The 16693-nt window shown below is 46.7% G+C and overlaps 1 protein-coding gene across 2 annotated transcripts in view; it reads right to left on the bottom strand.

Moving 5' to 3' along the window:
- LOC126248973 (caspase activity and apoptosis inhibitor 1-like) overlaps nucleotides 1-16693 on the bottom strand; it is a 190931-nt gene that overhangs the window by 47727 nt on the left and 126511 nt on the right. For both annotated transcript variants that reach the window (XM_049950527.1, XM_049950528.1), the window contains one exon: nucleotides 16433-16466. In XM_049950527.1, the coding sequence (XP_049806484.1) occupies nucleotides 16433-16466 (34 nt within the window). The remainder of the gene's footprint in view (nucleotides 1-16432; nucleotides 16467-16693) is intronic.

The following is a 16693-nucleotide window of genomic DNA, read 5'->3' on the forward strand; positions in this document are numbered from 1 at the left end:
CGATACCTAGCATTTTCAATATTGATACATCTATGGATTCATCTATTAGTACACTCTATTTTTGGTTACCTATATCTTCAACCAATGATTGTGTAAAATATGGAGCCAAAACTTCAGTTTTAATGTTAGTGCACTTTGTACGATGTGATTGCATGTTTTTAGCGCCCTCATCACCGGAAAACACCTTCTTGCACAGTATTCCTAAATGATCTACAGCTAAAATAGAACAATGTTCAGCAATAAATAGAGAAAGGCCGCCTTCCGCTCTGCTTACTATTCTAACTGCAGTTTTCGGAAGAATTTTCACAGGCAAGGTGGTTTGTGTGTTTTTTAAAATCAATTCTTTGTTTATGCTTAATAGTTTTCGAATGCTTTCTAATATCGCACAATTTAGCATAAAACTCTGTTGCACATACTTGACATCTTGCCTTGGATAAGTCTCCAACGACTGGTTTCAGCCACCCATTGAATTCAGGTTCTACTTCCCACGCATCCCGATATTTTTGAGCGTACTGCTTCTTCTTCTGCGGTAAATCCATTATGTAAGCCACCACAACATAGGTTTCACCAATTTATACTCACAGAAAATACATTAAAACTCAGGTGAACTAGAGGTCATGAAACAAGCTACTCACTCGGTAACTCGATATCAGTCCTATTGTTCATTGCTTAAAACGTAATAATGTCTGAGATACCCCCACCGAATTGTTCTTGCGTTACCACTGTGCATCTGGTAATAATTTGACTGCGATTTAACATTTCGAAAAATTAGAGGTTGCTGGACAGAAATGTATTTTATTATACTTAATATTACGTATGTTTTTTGTAAGTTCAAAAGTTGAAGAATTATAGATCGACACGCTATCGACGATAACAGGCTAGTGGGTAATGAATAATGAATTGTTCTATAGTCATGGTTTTCTTACTCTGTAGGCAATTCCCACATTTAGATTTACTAAATGCTGAACAATGCTACATGATCTGCTAAGAACTTAACTTACCTTAGTAAATCTAGAACAGAGTCAGTGGTAGGACCCATTCTATAGTTAAAATCTTAGTTTTGTTAATGAAAATACTGGCCCAAAATAGTTTCGATTTGTACTTCACAAGTCGTCAGTACTACAAAAGTCGCCAGATAAGTCGCTAAATAATTTTTGTCGCTAAAAAGTTTTTTTTTTGTCGCTAAGACGAAGGCAAAAGTCGCCATTTCTAGGGACACAGCTGCTAAATTGGCAACACTGCAGCCAATGACAGCGGATATTCAGAGCATATGACACGTGATGTAGTCAGCCAACAGCAACATCACTGTTAAGAAGCACGAACACAAACAGGGAAAGTTAATAGTTTAAATTAATATACATAGTGTTGCTACAAGAGAAGCAAAGTTTTTGCATATAATATTATTCTCAAGCTTCAAGAGAAGCTAAGCTTTCACATATATTGTTGATCTGTTTTGCGCGTGTTACACTTTAAGATATATCACACAAATGTGACAGTAAAATTTTTAATAATGACATAAATGTCTGATCTTCAGGGTTCGAAATTATTCTAAATGGCGCGTCATCAAAAAGTTGATTTCTAAATGAGAGTTCAACGCTCTGTGATTTAATAAATTCATGGTACATTCTTGCACATAGTTCAACTTACGTAAAAGGATATTTACTTTGAAAGTAACGCTTTTCAAACCACTATTAGCAATATTTTCCCGCGACCTGTTAGAAATTGGTTCGTTTCAGCAGTTGCCAGAAAGCGCAGATAACAGGCGACACCGCGCTTGGGTAGCTACCATGACGTAGGAAGCCTGTCTGTACGTACGTGTAAAACATTGAAAGATCATACATTATATGTCATAAAAGAAACAAGACATCAGAGGATACTGCAAGAGCATCGGAATTTCGTGAACAATATTAAAATGTGCACATTTAAAGTGCATACTTAAAGTACACATTCTTATGTCCGGATCCCCAATGAAGTAGACCTCGACCTCATATTAAGCTTTTCAGTGTGTTCTCGGGATGTAAATTTTCTTGGAGCACCAGTACTGTATTATATCATGTTTGGTTCTTTATTATGACATAATGCCATACCGGTACGTGCTAGAAAATGAAAACGTGCACTTGAAATGTAGCGTACAGTTGAAACTAGCCAGTACTGAGGAATTAAACATATCGTCTCAAATACATGGCTTTGGCTCTGAGCACTATGGGACTTAACTGCTGTGGTCATCAGTCCCCTAGAACTTAGAACTAGCCTAAGGACATCACAAACACCCATGCCCGAGGCAGGATTCGAACCTGCGACCAGAGCAGTCGCGCGGTTCCTGACTGTAGCGCCTAGAAACGCTCGGCCACTCCGGCCGGCACAAATACATGGACTGCCTTTGCGGAAAAGGTTACCAAAAGTCAAATTTCTTTGGCAAACAGACAAAAATAACTTCATTGTTCTGCAAGGCGATTAACGCTTGCTGTCAGAAAGGTGGAAATAAAATAAAATCTGAAACTAATGACATATCTTGGCCTTCCGTAATTATGTGAATGTGTTTTAATTCACTTGATAGCTCCCGGCCACAGATATCTGTTTTGTTTTCATTTGACGTGAGAGTAAACGAAGAGGAAACAGCAAAATCACTAAATGGAAACACGGGTCATGTGGAGACTACCCACTGTAACTCAGACTGCTCTGCGCCTCATCCCCGGATCTACGACATTTGCGAACCGAGTCAATACTAAAAAAAATCGAATTTTCAAAATATGTTCATCTTGTAGCGCACATCTTCCTGAAAAGTGTGAAACATAAAACATATGTATTCGAGGAAATGTAAGGCATATTATTTGGTCTTAAGTATGCCAAAGTGCAGTGCCATGCCTCTACTTCATAAAGCATTTTTCTACCGCACGTCCAAACTATATTCAGGCGAGTGGAAATGAAACGTCCTGTGGTGACTCTCCTGCTCCCAGTCGGCCGGTTTGACAGCCTGCCCCTCTTTAAAAAAAATCTCGCAATTAATAGCGGATGGGATTATTTGTAATCGAGAGAACAAGAACTCTTCAGAAATTCTGAACTCCTTGCTTCCTATTAGTTAATAACGTGCTGTTTTGTGTGACATAAAATTAAATATAGGATATATAAAACCATTACTGACAAGAGATAAGCAAGAAATTACACATTTCTTCAAACCTTAGCTGCTAGCATTTTTTTCTCTCTAATCTTGCTACAGCTTTACATGGCGTGCTTTCCTTTCTGCGAAAGAATCTATTACCTTGTCAAACGTTTTGCTACATGAAAAATCGAAATTTCATTATCTAATGCTGAAAAAGCTGTTAATACAAATAATACCCGAGACTGGTGTGGTTTCTCGATCGTCTATTTTGTCTCTGTTTGCTAGATAAAACAAAATAAGCCTTTCTAATATGGCAGCAATTTATAACACACCAAATAAACGAGACTGTTTTGGCACAAATGGCCATTTTTATAACACGACAGAATATAATCCACAAAGTACCAATATCAAATGCCTATTAGGCCTACTACAAGCAAAAGGCTTTATGTTAGGAAATAGTTTCACATTTCATTCATACGCACCAGCTTCTCCAGCATGAGATCGAAAAGTAGTATTACGAAATTCTCATATAAATTTGGAATTGTCTTATTCTTCCATAATCTGTGTGATGTCCCCGTTTCTTCTCCTTCCTCGTTCTAACAATCTTGTCATCACCAATTCTGTAGGTATTCCTGCCACTGTCAAAATTTGTTCGCCGATTAACTTCTCTAACCCTGTCAGAATCACAGGTTTAGTTATCCCGTGATTATTTTCCGGTTAGGCGTTATTACGTGTTCGAACAACACGTTTTCCGAGTTACTTCCAGAATAGAACTTACACGTCTGCTAGCCGGGGACTGTACAACTGGTAGCGATCTGGCCAAAAATTTTCTGTCAAAATTTCATTTTCTTGGATACACCGAGAAGATAATATGTAATCTTTCTCACCTGTTATTCCTGTTAGTCGTTTATTTCCATTCTGGTAGTCTGAACCTACGGATTTCGCTAGTAATTATAACAATGCTGATCATTCGCAAACCCAATCAACCACATAATCAGACAGCGATTGGCATTCATCCGTTCGGCTTTACTCCCTCAAGCTCGTATTGCCCCGCCCCCTTTTGTCTGCGGAAAGTTTATTTCTAGATGCGACGAGGATTCTCCTGATAGAGACATAACGTACACTATGCATGCATTCAAAAGTCAACTTATGATTCATTCAGAAATAAACTTAAAATGGGTTCAAAAAAGTTCAAAAACCAACAGGGAAGCGTTTCAAAATCATATGAATAATCGATAGACAAACGTGCGCTGGATGCTAGGCACTTTGTGAAACAAGTTTTTTTTCCTCAAGAATATTGATTTGGCACCCCCTTTTCCCGGTAGCATCTAGCTGCTTGCTGCGACTGCTTGCACAGCCAACAGCCACATTCCTGTAGCCAGAAACGGGAGAATCTACTACTCAAATGTGACTGTACTGCGCATGCGCATGAGCCCACGTGTAACTGCTAAAACAAATCGAATGTAAACAGTTGTGACTTCACGCTCATTGGAAGCAATTAGTTGTTATGGAGCAATGCATTGTCTTCCTAACGCCTGTGACACATTTTCAACTGACAGACGCTTGCATGAGCACTGTGTATCGTTGTTGTATCTGGCGCATTTCCTTTGCAAAAGTTATTTTCGTTTTTTTCTCTCGTTTATATTTTATTGTTGAAGTATTATTCTGCAGTAGCGGGATGCAGTACTATCCTTTGTTAGAGTATCGGTTCTTACCAGTCAAAATTACAAAAAATTACCTGAAAACTCAAACAATGAAAAATTCCCGGAATTCTAAAAATATCACGGGTTTCTCCCGGATGAAAAATTCCCGGGTTTTTCCCGGATCTCCCGATTGTCCCGGGTCGTATACAACCTGTTCAAACAAATTTAATTCTACCATTCACCTACCCTATTGCTGATTAAAACTGTTTGCTCCATTTCATGTAGATTATTAGTATTAGCTATAGGTATTTAAACAATGTAAAAGGCTTCTGAAGTGTAGTGGTTATCTAATGAGGTACTATTGATTTCTTTTTCTTTGTTATAGGATTTATCTAGCATTTATCCACATCTAAAGAGAATTAAAATTCAGCACAGCAAGAAGAGATACTAAGTCATACTGCATTTTCTTATAACCATTTTCCGGTAAGTCATAAATCTTTGTCAGCAATCACTCAGATTTGGATACCCTATCTGATAAATTATTCGTGTATGTTGAGAATATTGGTGGCCATGTTACACATTACTGGAGCACAGCAGATACTAATTTAATGTATGTTAATTACCACCATGAAGTACAACAAAGTAGGTTCCATTAATCAAAAGTTCTCCAAGCAATCACAAATTTATGAAAACATCCTGCAAGATCACAGGTCAGCTGGCAGTCAATAATGTCGTACAGTGCTGAATGACTTTTGAAAATCTAGGTAAACAGAATCCACTTATTCACCTGCATCCACTATATTCAAGATATTGTGAAAAAAGATTGTGCTTTACATGTGGTTTTTCTAAGTCCCTGCTGATTCTTAAGAGCAGCTTAATGGCATCCATGAAAGTCACAATATTCATGCTTACCATATGAATCTACAATCCGGCAACAGACGATAAGGATATTGGCTTACAGACTTTGAAGTACATTTATTTACACTTTTTGCAAACAGGGATGACCGGCACACAATTTCTGTCATGTGAGACAATGCACTGCGTGAATTCTCAATAAGTATGAGCTAAGACATAGGCTAATTTTCCAATATATTCATGTACACTGAGGTGACAAAAGTCATGAGATAGTGATATGCACACTCATAGATGGCAGTAGTATCACATGCACAAGGTGTAGGAAGACAGTGCATTGGCGGAGCTGTCATTTGTACTCAGGTGATTCACGTGAAAAGATGATGAGAATTAACTGACTTTGAATTCAGAATGGCAGTGGGAGTTAGATGCATGGGACATTCCATTACAGGAATCTCTAGGAAATTCAATATTCCAAGATCCACAGTATCAACAGTGTGCTGAGAATACCAAATGTCAGTCATTACCTCTCGAGAGCAGCAGTGTTTGGGTAGAATTGTCAGTGCTGACAGATGAACAGCACTGCATGAAAGAACAACAGAAATCTATACGGAAGATGCAATGAATGTATCTGTTACAACAGTGTAGCAAAATCTGGCATTAATGGGTTACGGCAGCAGATGACGTAAGTGTTTTTGCTAACAGTGTGATATCGCCTGCATTGCCTCTCCTAGCCTGTTGGACCCTAAATGACTGGGAAACAGTGACCCAATCAGATGAGTCACAATTTCAGTTGGTAAGAGCTGATCGTAGGGATTGAGTGTGGTGCAGACCACGTGAAGCCATGGACCCAAGTTGTTAGCAAGGCACTGCGCAAGCTTGTTGTCCTCCATAATGGTGTGGGCTGTGTTTACATGGAATGGACTGTGTCCTCTGGTCTAACTGAATCAATCATTGACTGGAAATGGTTATGTTCAGCTACTTGGAGACCATCTGCTGCCATTCATGTAATTCATGGTGGTGGTGGTTGTTGGGATGTTTAAGGTGGGGGACTAAACAGCTAAGGCCATCAGTCCCCCATTCCAAAAACAGGCGAGACATAAATTCGCGGAGCAGGTAAAACCCCAAGGGGAAGGGGACTTCCCCCCAGACACTAAAAGAACACAAATTAGGCAATGAACACGACAGACAAGAAGAGTACAGATAAACACCAGACAGAAAGAAACAGAAGAAAAGAAGATGGCTGGAGACTGGTTGACTGACCACGAGAACAAAAAAAGGGAAAGAGTCAACCATCTTACGACACACTAAAATCTGCAACCAAATATGAGAGACTCGAGGACAAGAGACACAGAAAGGGAAAGGTGCAGGACCTTCCTAAATGGAACCATAAAAAGGACTACCATGGATAAAATTTAAAACATCGTCAGCCATGGAAGCATCGTCGCATAAAACCAAAGGCAAAGTGCCCGGGAGATTAAAAGATTGCCGGAGGGTGCGCAGTTGGGGACACTCCAACAAAATGTGGGCGATCGTCAGCCGGGACCCACACCGACACATGGGGGGATCCTCCTGACGCAAAAGGTGGCCGTGCGTCAGGTAGGTATGGCCGATGCGGAGCCGACACAGGATTACAGAGTCCCTGCGAGAAGCCCGCAGGGAGGACCGCCACACATCGGTCGTCTCCTTAACAGCCCGCAGTTTATTTGGGGATGTCAGGCCACGCCACTCAGCAGCCCACATCCCAAGCACCTTACGGCGCAACACCAGCTGCTGATCGCGAGCCGTAAGGCTGATCTCCAAAGCTGGGGCGTCGATCGCCACTTTGGCCAGCCTGTCGACACGTTCATTCCCCGGGATGCCAACGTGACCTGGCGTCCAAACAAAGACCACCGAACGCCCAGAGCGGGTAATGGTGGAACGGACTCCTGAATAGAGATTACCACAGGAGAAGAGGGATAGCAGCGGTCAATGGCCTGGAGGCTGCTCAGGGAGTCACTGCAGATAACGATGGACGTACCTGGGCAGGAACGCATATGCTGAAGAGCGCGCAATATGGCCACCAGCTCTGCAGTAAAAATACTGCAGCCATCCGGCAAGGAGCGCTGTTCAACATGGGCAGCGTGAGCAAAAGCGTAGGCAGTGCGACCATCAACCAAGGAACCATCAGTGAAGACAGTCTCACAGCCCGAAAATGAGGTGAGGAGCACAAGAAAACGGCGATGGAGGGCCACAGGCGGAACTGAGTCCTTGGGTCCCTGTGCCAAGTCCTGACGGACGGACGGCTGGGGCAAACACCAGGGAGGCGTAGGTGTACAGACCCGGAAGGGAGGCAGAGGGAATGACCCCAGTTCCGACAGCAGGGACTGGACGTGGACAGCTATGGAAAGCCCAGACCGAGGTCGCCGTTCGGGCAGATGGAGGACCATGGCAGGGAAAAGCAGGCGACGATTGGGATGGACTGGTGAGCAATGCACGTGGACAGCATAGTCAGCGAGCAGTCGATGGCGGCGAATCCGCAGCGGGGGAACCCCGGCCTCCACCAGTAGACTATCCACGGGGCTCGTACGAAAAGCGCCAGTTGCAAGCCGAACCCCACAGTGGTGTATGGGGTCTAACAACTTCAACACTGAGGGTGATGCAGACCCATAGGCCAGGCTCCCATAATCAAGCCTGGACTGCACAAGGGCTCTGTATAATCGCAACAGCGTGCAGCGATCCGCACCCCAAGATGTGTGGCTCAGGCAGCGGAGGGCGTTGAGGTGCCGCCAGCACTTTTGCTTCAGCTGAGCAATATGAGGAACCCATGTGAGCCGGGCATCAAAGACGAGTCCTAAGAAGCGGCAAGTGTCCACCACTTCAAGCAGGTGGCCGTCGAGGTGAAGTTCAGGATGAGGGTGGACCGTCCGACGCCTGCAGAAGTGCATAACTTGAGTCTTGGCTGCAGAGAACTGAAAACCATGAGTCAGAGCCCATGATGCCGCCTTGCAAACGGCTACTTGCAGCCTGCATTCAGCGACTCCCGTAGTCGTGGAGCTAAATGAGATGCAGAAGTCGTCGGCATACAAAGAAGGAGACACTGACGACCCCGCGGCTGCAGCCAGACCGTTAATGGCCACTAGAAATAAGGAGACGCTCAACACCGAGCCCTGCGGGACCCCATTTTCCTGTATATAAGATGAACTAGAGGCGGCACCCACTTGCACCCGGAAAGAGCGGCGCAATAAAAAGGCTTGAAGAAAAGCCGGGAGCTGACCACGAAGACCCCACTCATGCAACGTAGCAAGGATGTGATGCCTCCATGTGGTGTCATACGCCTTCCGCAGATCAAAAAAGACAGCAACGAGATGCTGACGTCGGGCAAAGGCCATACGGATAGCAGATTCCAGCCGCACCAAATTGTCCGCTGCAGACCGGCACCGACGGAAGCCACCCTGGGATGGAGCGAGGAGACCGCGCGACTCAAGCACCCAACACAAACGCCGCCCCACCATACGTTCAAGCAATTTGCACAAAACGTTGGTGAGGGTAATGGGACGATAGCTGTCCACCGCCAATGGGTCCGCACCGGGTTTCAAGATGGGGACAATAACACCCTCTCGCCATTGCGACGGGAACACTCCCGCGCTCCAAATGCGGTTAAAGATGGTGAGGATGTGTCTCTGGCAGTCCCTGGAGAGATGCTTCAGCATCTGCGCGTGGATGCAGTCTGGTCCTGGTGCTGTATCAGGGCAATCAGCGAGGGCAGCGAGGAATTCCCTCTCGCTGAAAGTAGCATTGTATTTTTCAGAACGACGCGTGTGGAATGATAATGGCGTCTGCTCGGCCCGCTCCTTGAGAGAGCGAAAGGCGGGGGGATAAGTTGCAGTCGCAGAGCTCTTAGCAAAGTGCGCAGCAAGGTGTTCAGCAATGACGGCAGCGTCCGTGCACACAGCGCCGTCCAGGGAGATCCCAGGGACACCCATAGGGGTCTGTTATCCATAAATCCGCCGGATCCGGGACCACACGAGCGAGGGGGAGACACGGGAGCCCAGGGATGAGACGTACCTCTCCCAGCACTCCTGCTTACGCCGTGCAATAAGATGACGGGCCAAGGCACGGAGCCTCTTAAAGGCGATGAGGGTCTCTAGAGACGGGTGCCGCCTATGACGCTGGAGAGCCCGCCTATGGTCGCGAATAGCCTCAGCAATCTCCGGCGACCACCAGGCTACAGCCTTCCTCCGAGGGAGTCCAGAAGAGCGGGGGATGGCAGCCTCGGCCGCCGAAATAATTGACGTGGTTAAGACACGGACCACCTCGTCAATGTCACCCTGTGGGGGAGACTCAATGGTTGCAGCGGAAGTAAAAGCCGGCCAGTCAGCCCTGTGGAGAGCCCAGCGGGGCAGGCGCCCAGAAGAATGACACTGGGGCAGTGACAAATAGATGGGAAAATGGTCACTACCACACAGGTCAGGATGCACCCTCCAGTGGAGGGATGGGACAAGTCCGGGGCTGCAAAGAGAGAGATCGATGGCCGAGAACGAGCCATGGGCCACACTGAAATGCGTGGGAGCACCGGTGTTCAAGAGGCTAAGGTCGAGCTGAGCCAACAAATGCTCCACGGCCCGACTGCGGTCATCGGAGACAGTCCCACCCCATAGAGGGTTGTGGGCATTGAAATCGCCCAGAAGCAGCAATGGTGGTGGGAGTTGAGCCAGCAGCGCAGCCAAGACATGTCGGGGGAGCTCCCCATCCGGAGGAATGTAAACAGAGCAAACAGTAATAGCCGGCGAGAGCTCAACCCTGGCAGCAACTGCCTCTAAAGGCGTCTGAAGGGGTACTGGCGAGCTACAGACAGAGTGGTGAACAAAGAGGCAAACCCCACCTGACGCTCGTTGACAGGCAGCACGGTTCTTATAGTATCCCCGATAACCGTGAAAGGCGGGGGTCCGCATTGCAGGAAACCAAGTTTCCTGCAGAGCAATGCAGAGAACAGGGGAAACACTCAGAAGCAGCCGGAGCTCAGGCAGGTGGCGGAAATAACCGCCGCAGTTCCACTGGAGAATGGAAGCAGGAAGGGACTGGGAGGGCGTGAATGCGACTAAGAGGCTGACGGCGCCTCAGAGCCAACTGCCGCCATCAGAGGAGAGTCAGCTGTGTCCATAGGAAAGGCCCCCAAGGGTTCCGTGAGGGCGAGATCCGCGGCAGAGGCGAGGATCTCCACCTCATCCCCGGAGCCAGGACTATGTACAGCAGGCGGTACTGAAACCACCGGAACGTCCTTCTTCTTGGACACATTCCGTTCCTTCTTCTCGCGTCGGCCCTTAGGGTGAGAGGGCTGGGAGAGCTTCTCTGAAGCAGCATCGGAGGCTGACGACGACGCAGAAGCCCTACGACCAGCAGGTGGCAGAACCTTCAGCCACTGGCTGACATCCGGCTGGGTAGGAGAAGAAACGGAGGAAGGGAGAGCCCCGAGGGACCCCTTCCACAAGAGAGGAACCGGCAGAGGCAACGCCGGCGGAGAAGGAGGGGGAGGGATCGAGCCCCCCGGTTTTGGAGGAGATGTCACCCCTGAAGTAAGCATGGGGGTAGCGACAGATGAGGGTTTGCCCCCAACCGCTAAGGGGGCAACAGAGGAAGGCTTGCCCCCAGACACGAGGGGGGCAGACAGAGATGCACGGCCCCGAGGGCCCACTGAAGGCGGCACAGATGAGGCAACAACCGTCGCTCGCGAGGGCGACGATAACGTGGCTGCAGCATAAGATGGGCGAAGGGAAGCAGGATACAACCTTTCAAATTTCAGTTTTGCCTCTCGATAAGTAAGCCGATCCAGGGTCTTAAATTCCATTATCTTCCGCTCCTGATGAAGAACGGGGCAATCCGGCGAGCATGGAGAGTGGTGCTCCCCACAGTTGACACATACAGGCGGAGGCGCACATGGAGAATCGGGATGAGAGGGGCGTCCGCAATCTCGACATGTGGCGCTGGATGGGCAACGGGAGGACATGTGCCCAAACTTCCAGCACTGGAAGCACCGCATCGGGGGAGGGACGTATGGCTTGACGTCACAACGGTAAACCATTACCTTGACCTTCTCGGGCAAGACATCACCCTCAAAGGCCAAGATAAAGGCACCGGTGGCCACCCTGTTAGTCTTGGGTCCTCTATGTACACGACGGACAAAATGTACACCACGTCGTTCCAAGTCGGCTCTCAGCTCGTCATCGGATTGTAACAAGAGGTCACGACGGTAAATAATCCCCTGGACCATATTTAAGCTACTGTGGGGAGTGACGGTAACAGGGACGTCACCCAGCTTATCACACAAGAGCAACGCTCGTGACTGGGCTGGGGAAGACGTCTTGAGGAGGATGGACCCATTCCTCATTTTAGACAACCCCGCCACTTCCCCAAACTTATCCTCCAGGTTTCCACAAAAAACAGAGGCTTCGTCGTAAGAAAGGAGTCACCATCAGTCCTGCTGCAGACAAGGTATTGTGGTACATAAGGCTCCCGCTTGGCACTAGATCTACGTCCCTCCCATGGCGCAGGCAACGAGGGGAACGACTGAGGGCCATATTGTGCAGCATCAAAGTCAACTCTGCCTCGCTTAGAGGCGCTGGTGGCCGTGCGACCACCAGCTTGGTGTGATTTATTGCGCTTCATTGCGCCACATCTGCCCAGATGCCACCTACTCCGAACGAGGGCTCTCCCCAAGGGCGCCACCCAGCCAAAGCAACGGGTACCTGGCCGATATCCCGTAGCCCGGAGTCCCCGTGCCCCAGACAAGATGGGCACATACTCCTTGGCATGCATGGGGAGGAAACAGCTCTGGCATCTGTAGTGCGATCCCTGCGTGGTCGGGGGGCTACCACCAAGAGGGTACATGACGACCCCACCACAACGGACTGGCTACCGTGCTGGATTTTAGGTGTTGAAAGGGTCCACAGTTGTCGTGGGCGCTAAGAAGAGAATTGCACACAAGACAAGAAGGAGACAATAGGTAACATGCAAGATGGTGGTGCATGATGGACCAATAGAAAAACACAACGTAAGGCATCCTTCCCCAAATGGCACGCACTAACAACGGAAATCTGGAAAAAAGGAGGTCAAACCCAAGAGGGGACCATCACAGAAGGCCGAAACGTTTGAGACTCCTTTTAGTCGCCTCTTACGACAGGCAGGAATACCGCGGGCCTATTCTTACCCCCGAACCCGCAGGGGGGTGTAATTCATGTTCCCAAATTATGATGGAAATTTTATGGATGACAATGCATCATGTCACAATTGTTCACGATTGGTTTGAAGAACATTACGGACAGTCTGAGTGAATGATTTGCTCACCCAGATCGCGCGATATAAATTCCACTGAATATTTACGGAACATAATCAAGAGGTTAGTTCACGGACAACGTCCTGCACCAGTTGGTTGGTTGGTTGGTTTGGGTAAGGAGACCAGACAGCTTGGTCATCGGTCTCATCGGATTAGGGAAGGATGGGAAGGAAGTCGGCCGTGCCCTTTCAGAGGAACCATCCCGGCATTTGCCTGGAGTGATTTAGGGAAATCACGGAAAACCTAAATCAGGATGGCCGGACGCGGGATTGAACCGTCGTCCTCCCGAATGCGAGTCCAGCGTCTAACCACTGCGCCACCTCGCTCGGTCCCTGCACCAGTAACACTTCGATCATTACAGGAGGCTATAGAGGCAGCATGGCTCAATATTTCAGTGGGGGACTTCCAATGACTTCTTGAGTCCATGCCACATCAAGCTGCTGCACTAAGCTGGGCAAAAGGACATCCGACACAATATTAGGAGGTATCCCATAACTTTTGTCACCCGAGTGTTATGCCTGCCAGCATATGACGAGAGTTTCTACTGATTATCTTCGTGATTATTAAAATATTTTGACCAGCAAGGCCCCTGGATATCTCCTCAAAGAATGTCTTGAGCATTGTGGGTATGGCCCTCCAACCAGTTCAGTATTGTGAGAATCTAACATACCAATTGGACAGAATTACGCACAATATCCCTCATGAGGACATCTAATAACTATATCAATCAATAGCTAAAATGAAACTCCACCTGAAAAGGCCTCAGAAAGCCCCACAGTACCAATCGACTGCGGGTCATCCTCTGCCAATAGGCATCACTGAATACGGACTGGAGGGCACGCGGTCAGCACACCACTCTCCCGCCCATTGTCAGTTTTCATACCCCAGCTGCTACTTCTCAGTCAAAAATCAATCAATGGAAAACCCAGGATGGAATGTAACAGTATTATGAAAAGGAAAGCTGCTACTCACCGTATAGCGGAGATGCTGAGTCGCACATAGGAACAATAAAAAGACTTTCACAAATATAGCTTTCGGCCAGTAACATCATCTTCAAAATTAGACACCCCCCCCCCCTTACACACACACACACACACACACACACACACACACACACACACACACACACAACTGCACTCTCAGGCATCAAAGGTCACACTGCAAGCAGAAGCAACATTGCATGATGGGAGTGGCGACTGGGTGAGGGGAAAGGAGGAGGCTGGGGCAGGGAGGACGAGGGATAGTAGGGTAGGGGTGGCAAACAGTGACGTGCTGTTGGGGAGCGTGCAGGGACGAGATGGAAAGAGGGCAGGGCAGCTATGTGAAGCCAGGAGGTTAGACGAAGGGCAGTGGAAAGTGGGGAGCGGCATAGCATAAAAGAAAGACATTTATGTGTCCTATCCACTATCCTTCCCACCTCTGCCACAGTGGTATTCTGCTGTCCACCAAACCTACACAATATACTCGTCCATTCCTACATAACCCCTGCTCCCAGCCCCTTACGTCATGGCTCATAGCCCTGTAATAGACCAAGATGCAAGACTTGCCCCATACATCCTCCCACCATCACCTATTCCAGTCTGGTCACAATCATCATCTATCCCATCAAAGGCAGGGCTACCTGTGAAACCAGTCATGTGATTTACAAGCTAAGCTGCAACCACTGTGCTGCATTCTATATGGGCATGACAACCAAAATGCTGTCTGTCCGCATGAATGGCCACTGACAAACTATGGCCAAGAAACAAGTGGACCACCCAGTTGCTGAACACGCTGCCAAACATGACATACTTCATTTCAATGACTGCTTCACAGCCTGTGCCATATGGACCCTCCCCACCAACGCCAGCTTTTCTGAACTGTGCAAGTAGGAACTTTACCTGCAATATATCCTACGTTCATGTAAATCCTCCTGGCCTCAACTTTTGTTAGTCATTGTCCTCTCCCATTCAGCCCCTTCTCTGTTCCCATTCCAGCACTACACAGCCCTCATTCCACCATCACACTCAGTCTTTTTACTTATCTCCTTTTTCCCTACCCAACCCCCCCCCCCCCCCCCCCCACCTCTCTGCTGCTCTCCATCTAACCTTCTGACTGCACGTAGCTGCCTTACCCTCTCTCCACCTTGTCCCTGCACTCTACCCAACTGCATGTCACTGTCCGCCACCACTACTCTACTATCCCTCCCCCGCCACAGCCTCCTCCTTACCCCCACCCAGTCGCCACTCCTATCACACACTGGTGCTGCTGCTCGCAGTGTGGCACTCAGTTGCCTGAGACTGCAGTCATGTGTACAAATTGCATTTGCGTGAGTGTGTATGTCTGTGTCTGTTGTCTAATTCTGACGAAGGCCTTACTGGCCGAAAGCTATATTTGTGACAGTCTTTTTATTGTGCCTATCTGCAACTCAGCATCTCTACTATATGGTGAGTAGCAACTTTCCTTTTCATAACATTGTTACTTCTCAGTGAAGTAGCTCTTCAATTGGCCTCACAAGGGCTGAATGCATCCCGTTTGCCAACTGCGCTCAGCAGACCCAGATGGTCACCCTTCCAAGTGCAAGCCAAGCCTAACAGTGCTTAACTTTGGTGACCGGACAGGAACCTTTGTTACCACTGCAGCAAGGCCATTGACAAATTGTATGGATTATATTACACAATAATGTAATTGATATTAAACTTAGGTTTAGTGTAAGCCTGAGTTCTGCTCTAATACATCACAATTTACTACATGGATGGAACCTTGCAATTTTCCTATCACTTTTCCCACCTTAAATTTCTCTGCACAAAATTTGCACCTTGCCTACCAATTCTGGCAACATTCCAGAAAACTAAAATGGAAAAATCAGTGGGACATAAACTCAATGAGTCCTGAACTGAGTGGCTACCATAGGTTGATAAAACGCTACACATGTATTTTCTGATTATGATGGCATGGCAGAAACTCAAGTCCCTGAATCGCATAATGACTGATGTGTAGTGCAAACACATTTCCTTATCAATTATTTCTATTAGGAGCAGATGAAAAGATGAAACACATGCATATTACTCAAAAATGCCTACATTGAATGAGGAAATGCTATTTTCTTTAATATTGCCTCAATGGTATCAGTGTCAGTCTTTACTGGACAACACATATAAGAGAGAGTTATGGAGACAATCCCAGATCCCACAAATCATCATTTCCTATGCTTCTGCCTCCTTGCTCTCTTCTGAATGGGGGCTGTGCAAGTTACAAGCTTCTGGGTGAAAAGCCTCTTTGTCAGCATTCTGATACACTGCTTCTTAATTCAGCTTCAGAAGAAAGAATACAACAATTTTAAGAGCTTAAGAGATGATCTTTAGTACTTAGTATGTCTACCAGTTACACCAAGTCGTTTGTTCCATCTTGTGAAGTACAATTTTAATATCTATTGTTGTTCACACTCAGTTTCTTCTTACAACATTCTTATTAAAAAAAAAAAAAAGGTCTTTAATTTTGGGGATATTCAATATTTAATTTCCCTTTAGTGTTATCATTACTTACTCCAATCCACAAACTGTTCTCGGTTCATGGCTGCCTGTGAGGAAAAAGAAAGAAAGAGACATGGTATTCATTTCAAATGATTTTCCATCACTATACAAAAAATATTGTAGTAATTGAATGAAAGCACAAAACACACTTAGCATGATTAAAAGAAACACTCATTCAGCAACCTACAGTTAAGCAAATGGCTGATAAAACTCCTATAAAAGTCTGAACAGCACCATGAAAATAGTTAATGGTAAGAACATGGAACTCACACAT

This window comes from Schistocerca nitens, chromosome 3 (genome assembly GCF_023898315.1).
Source record: "Schistocerca nitens isolate TAMUIC-IGC-003100 chromosome 3, iqSchNite1.1, whole genome shotgun sequence".
NCBI classification, from domain to species: domain Eukaryota; kingdom Metazoa; phylum Arthropoda; class Insecta; order Orthoptera; family Acrididae; genus Schistocerca; species Schistocerca nitens.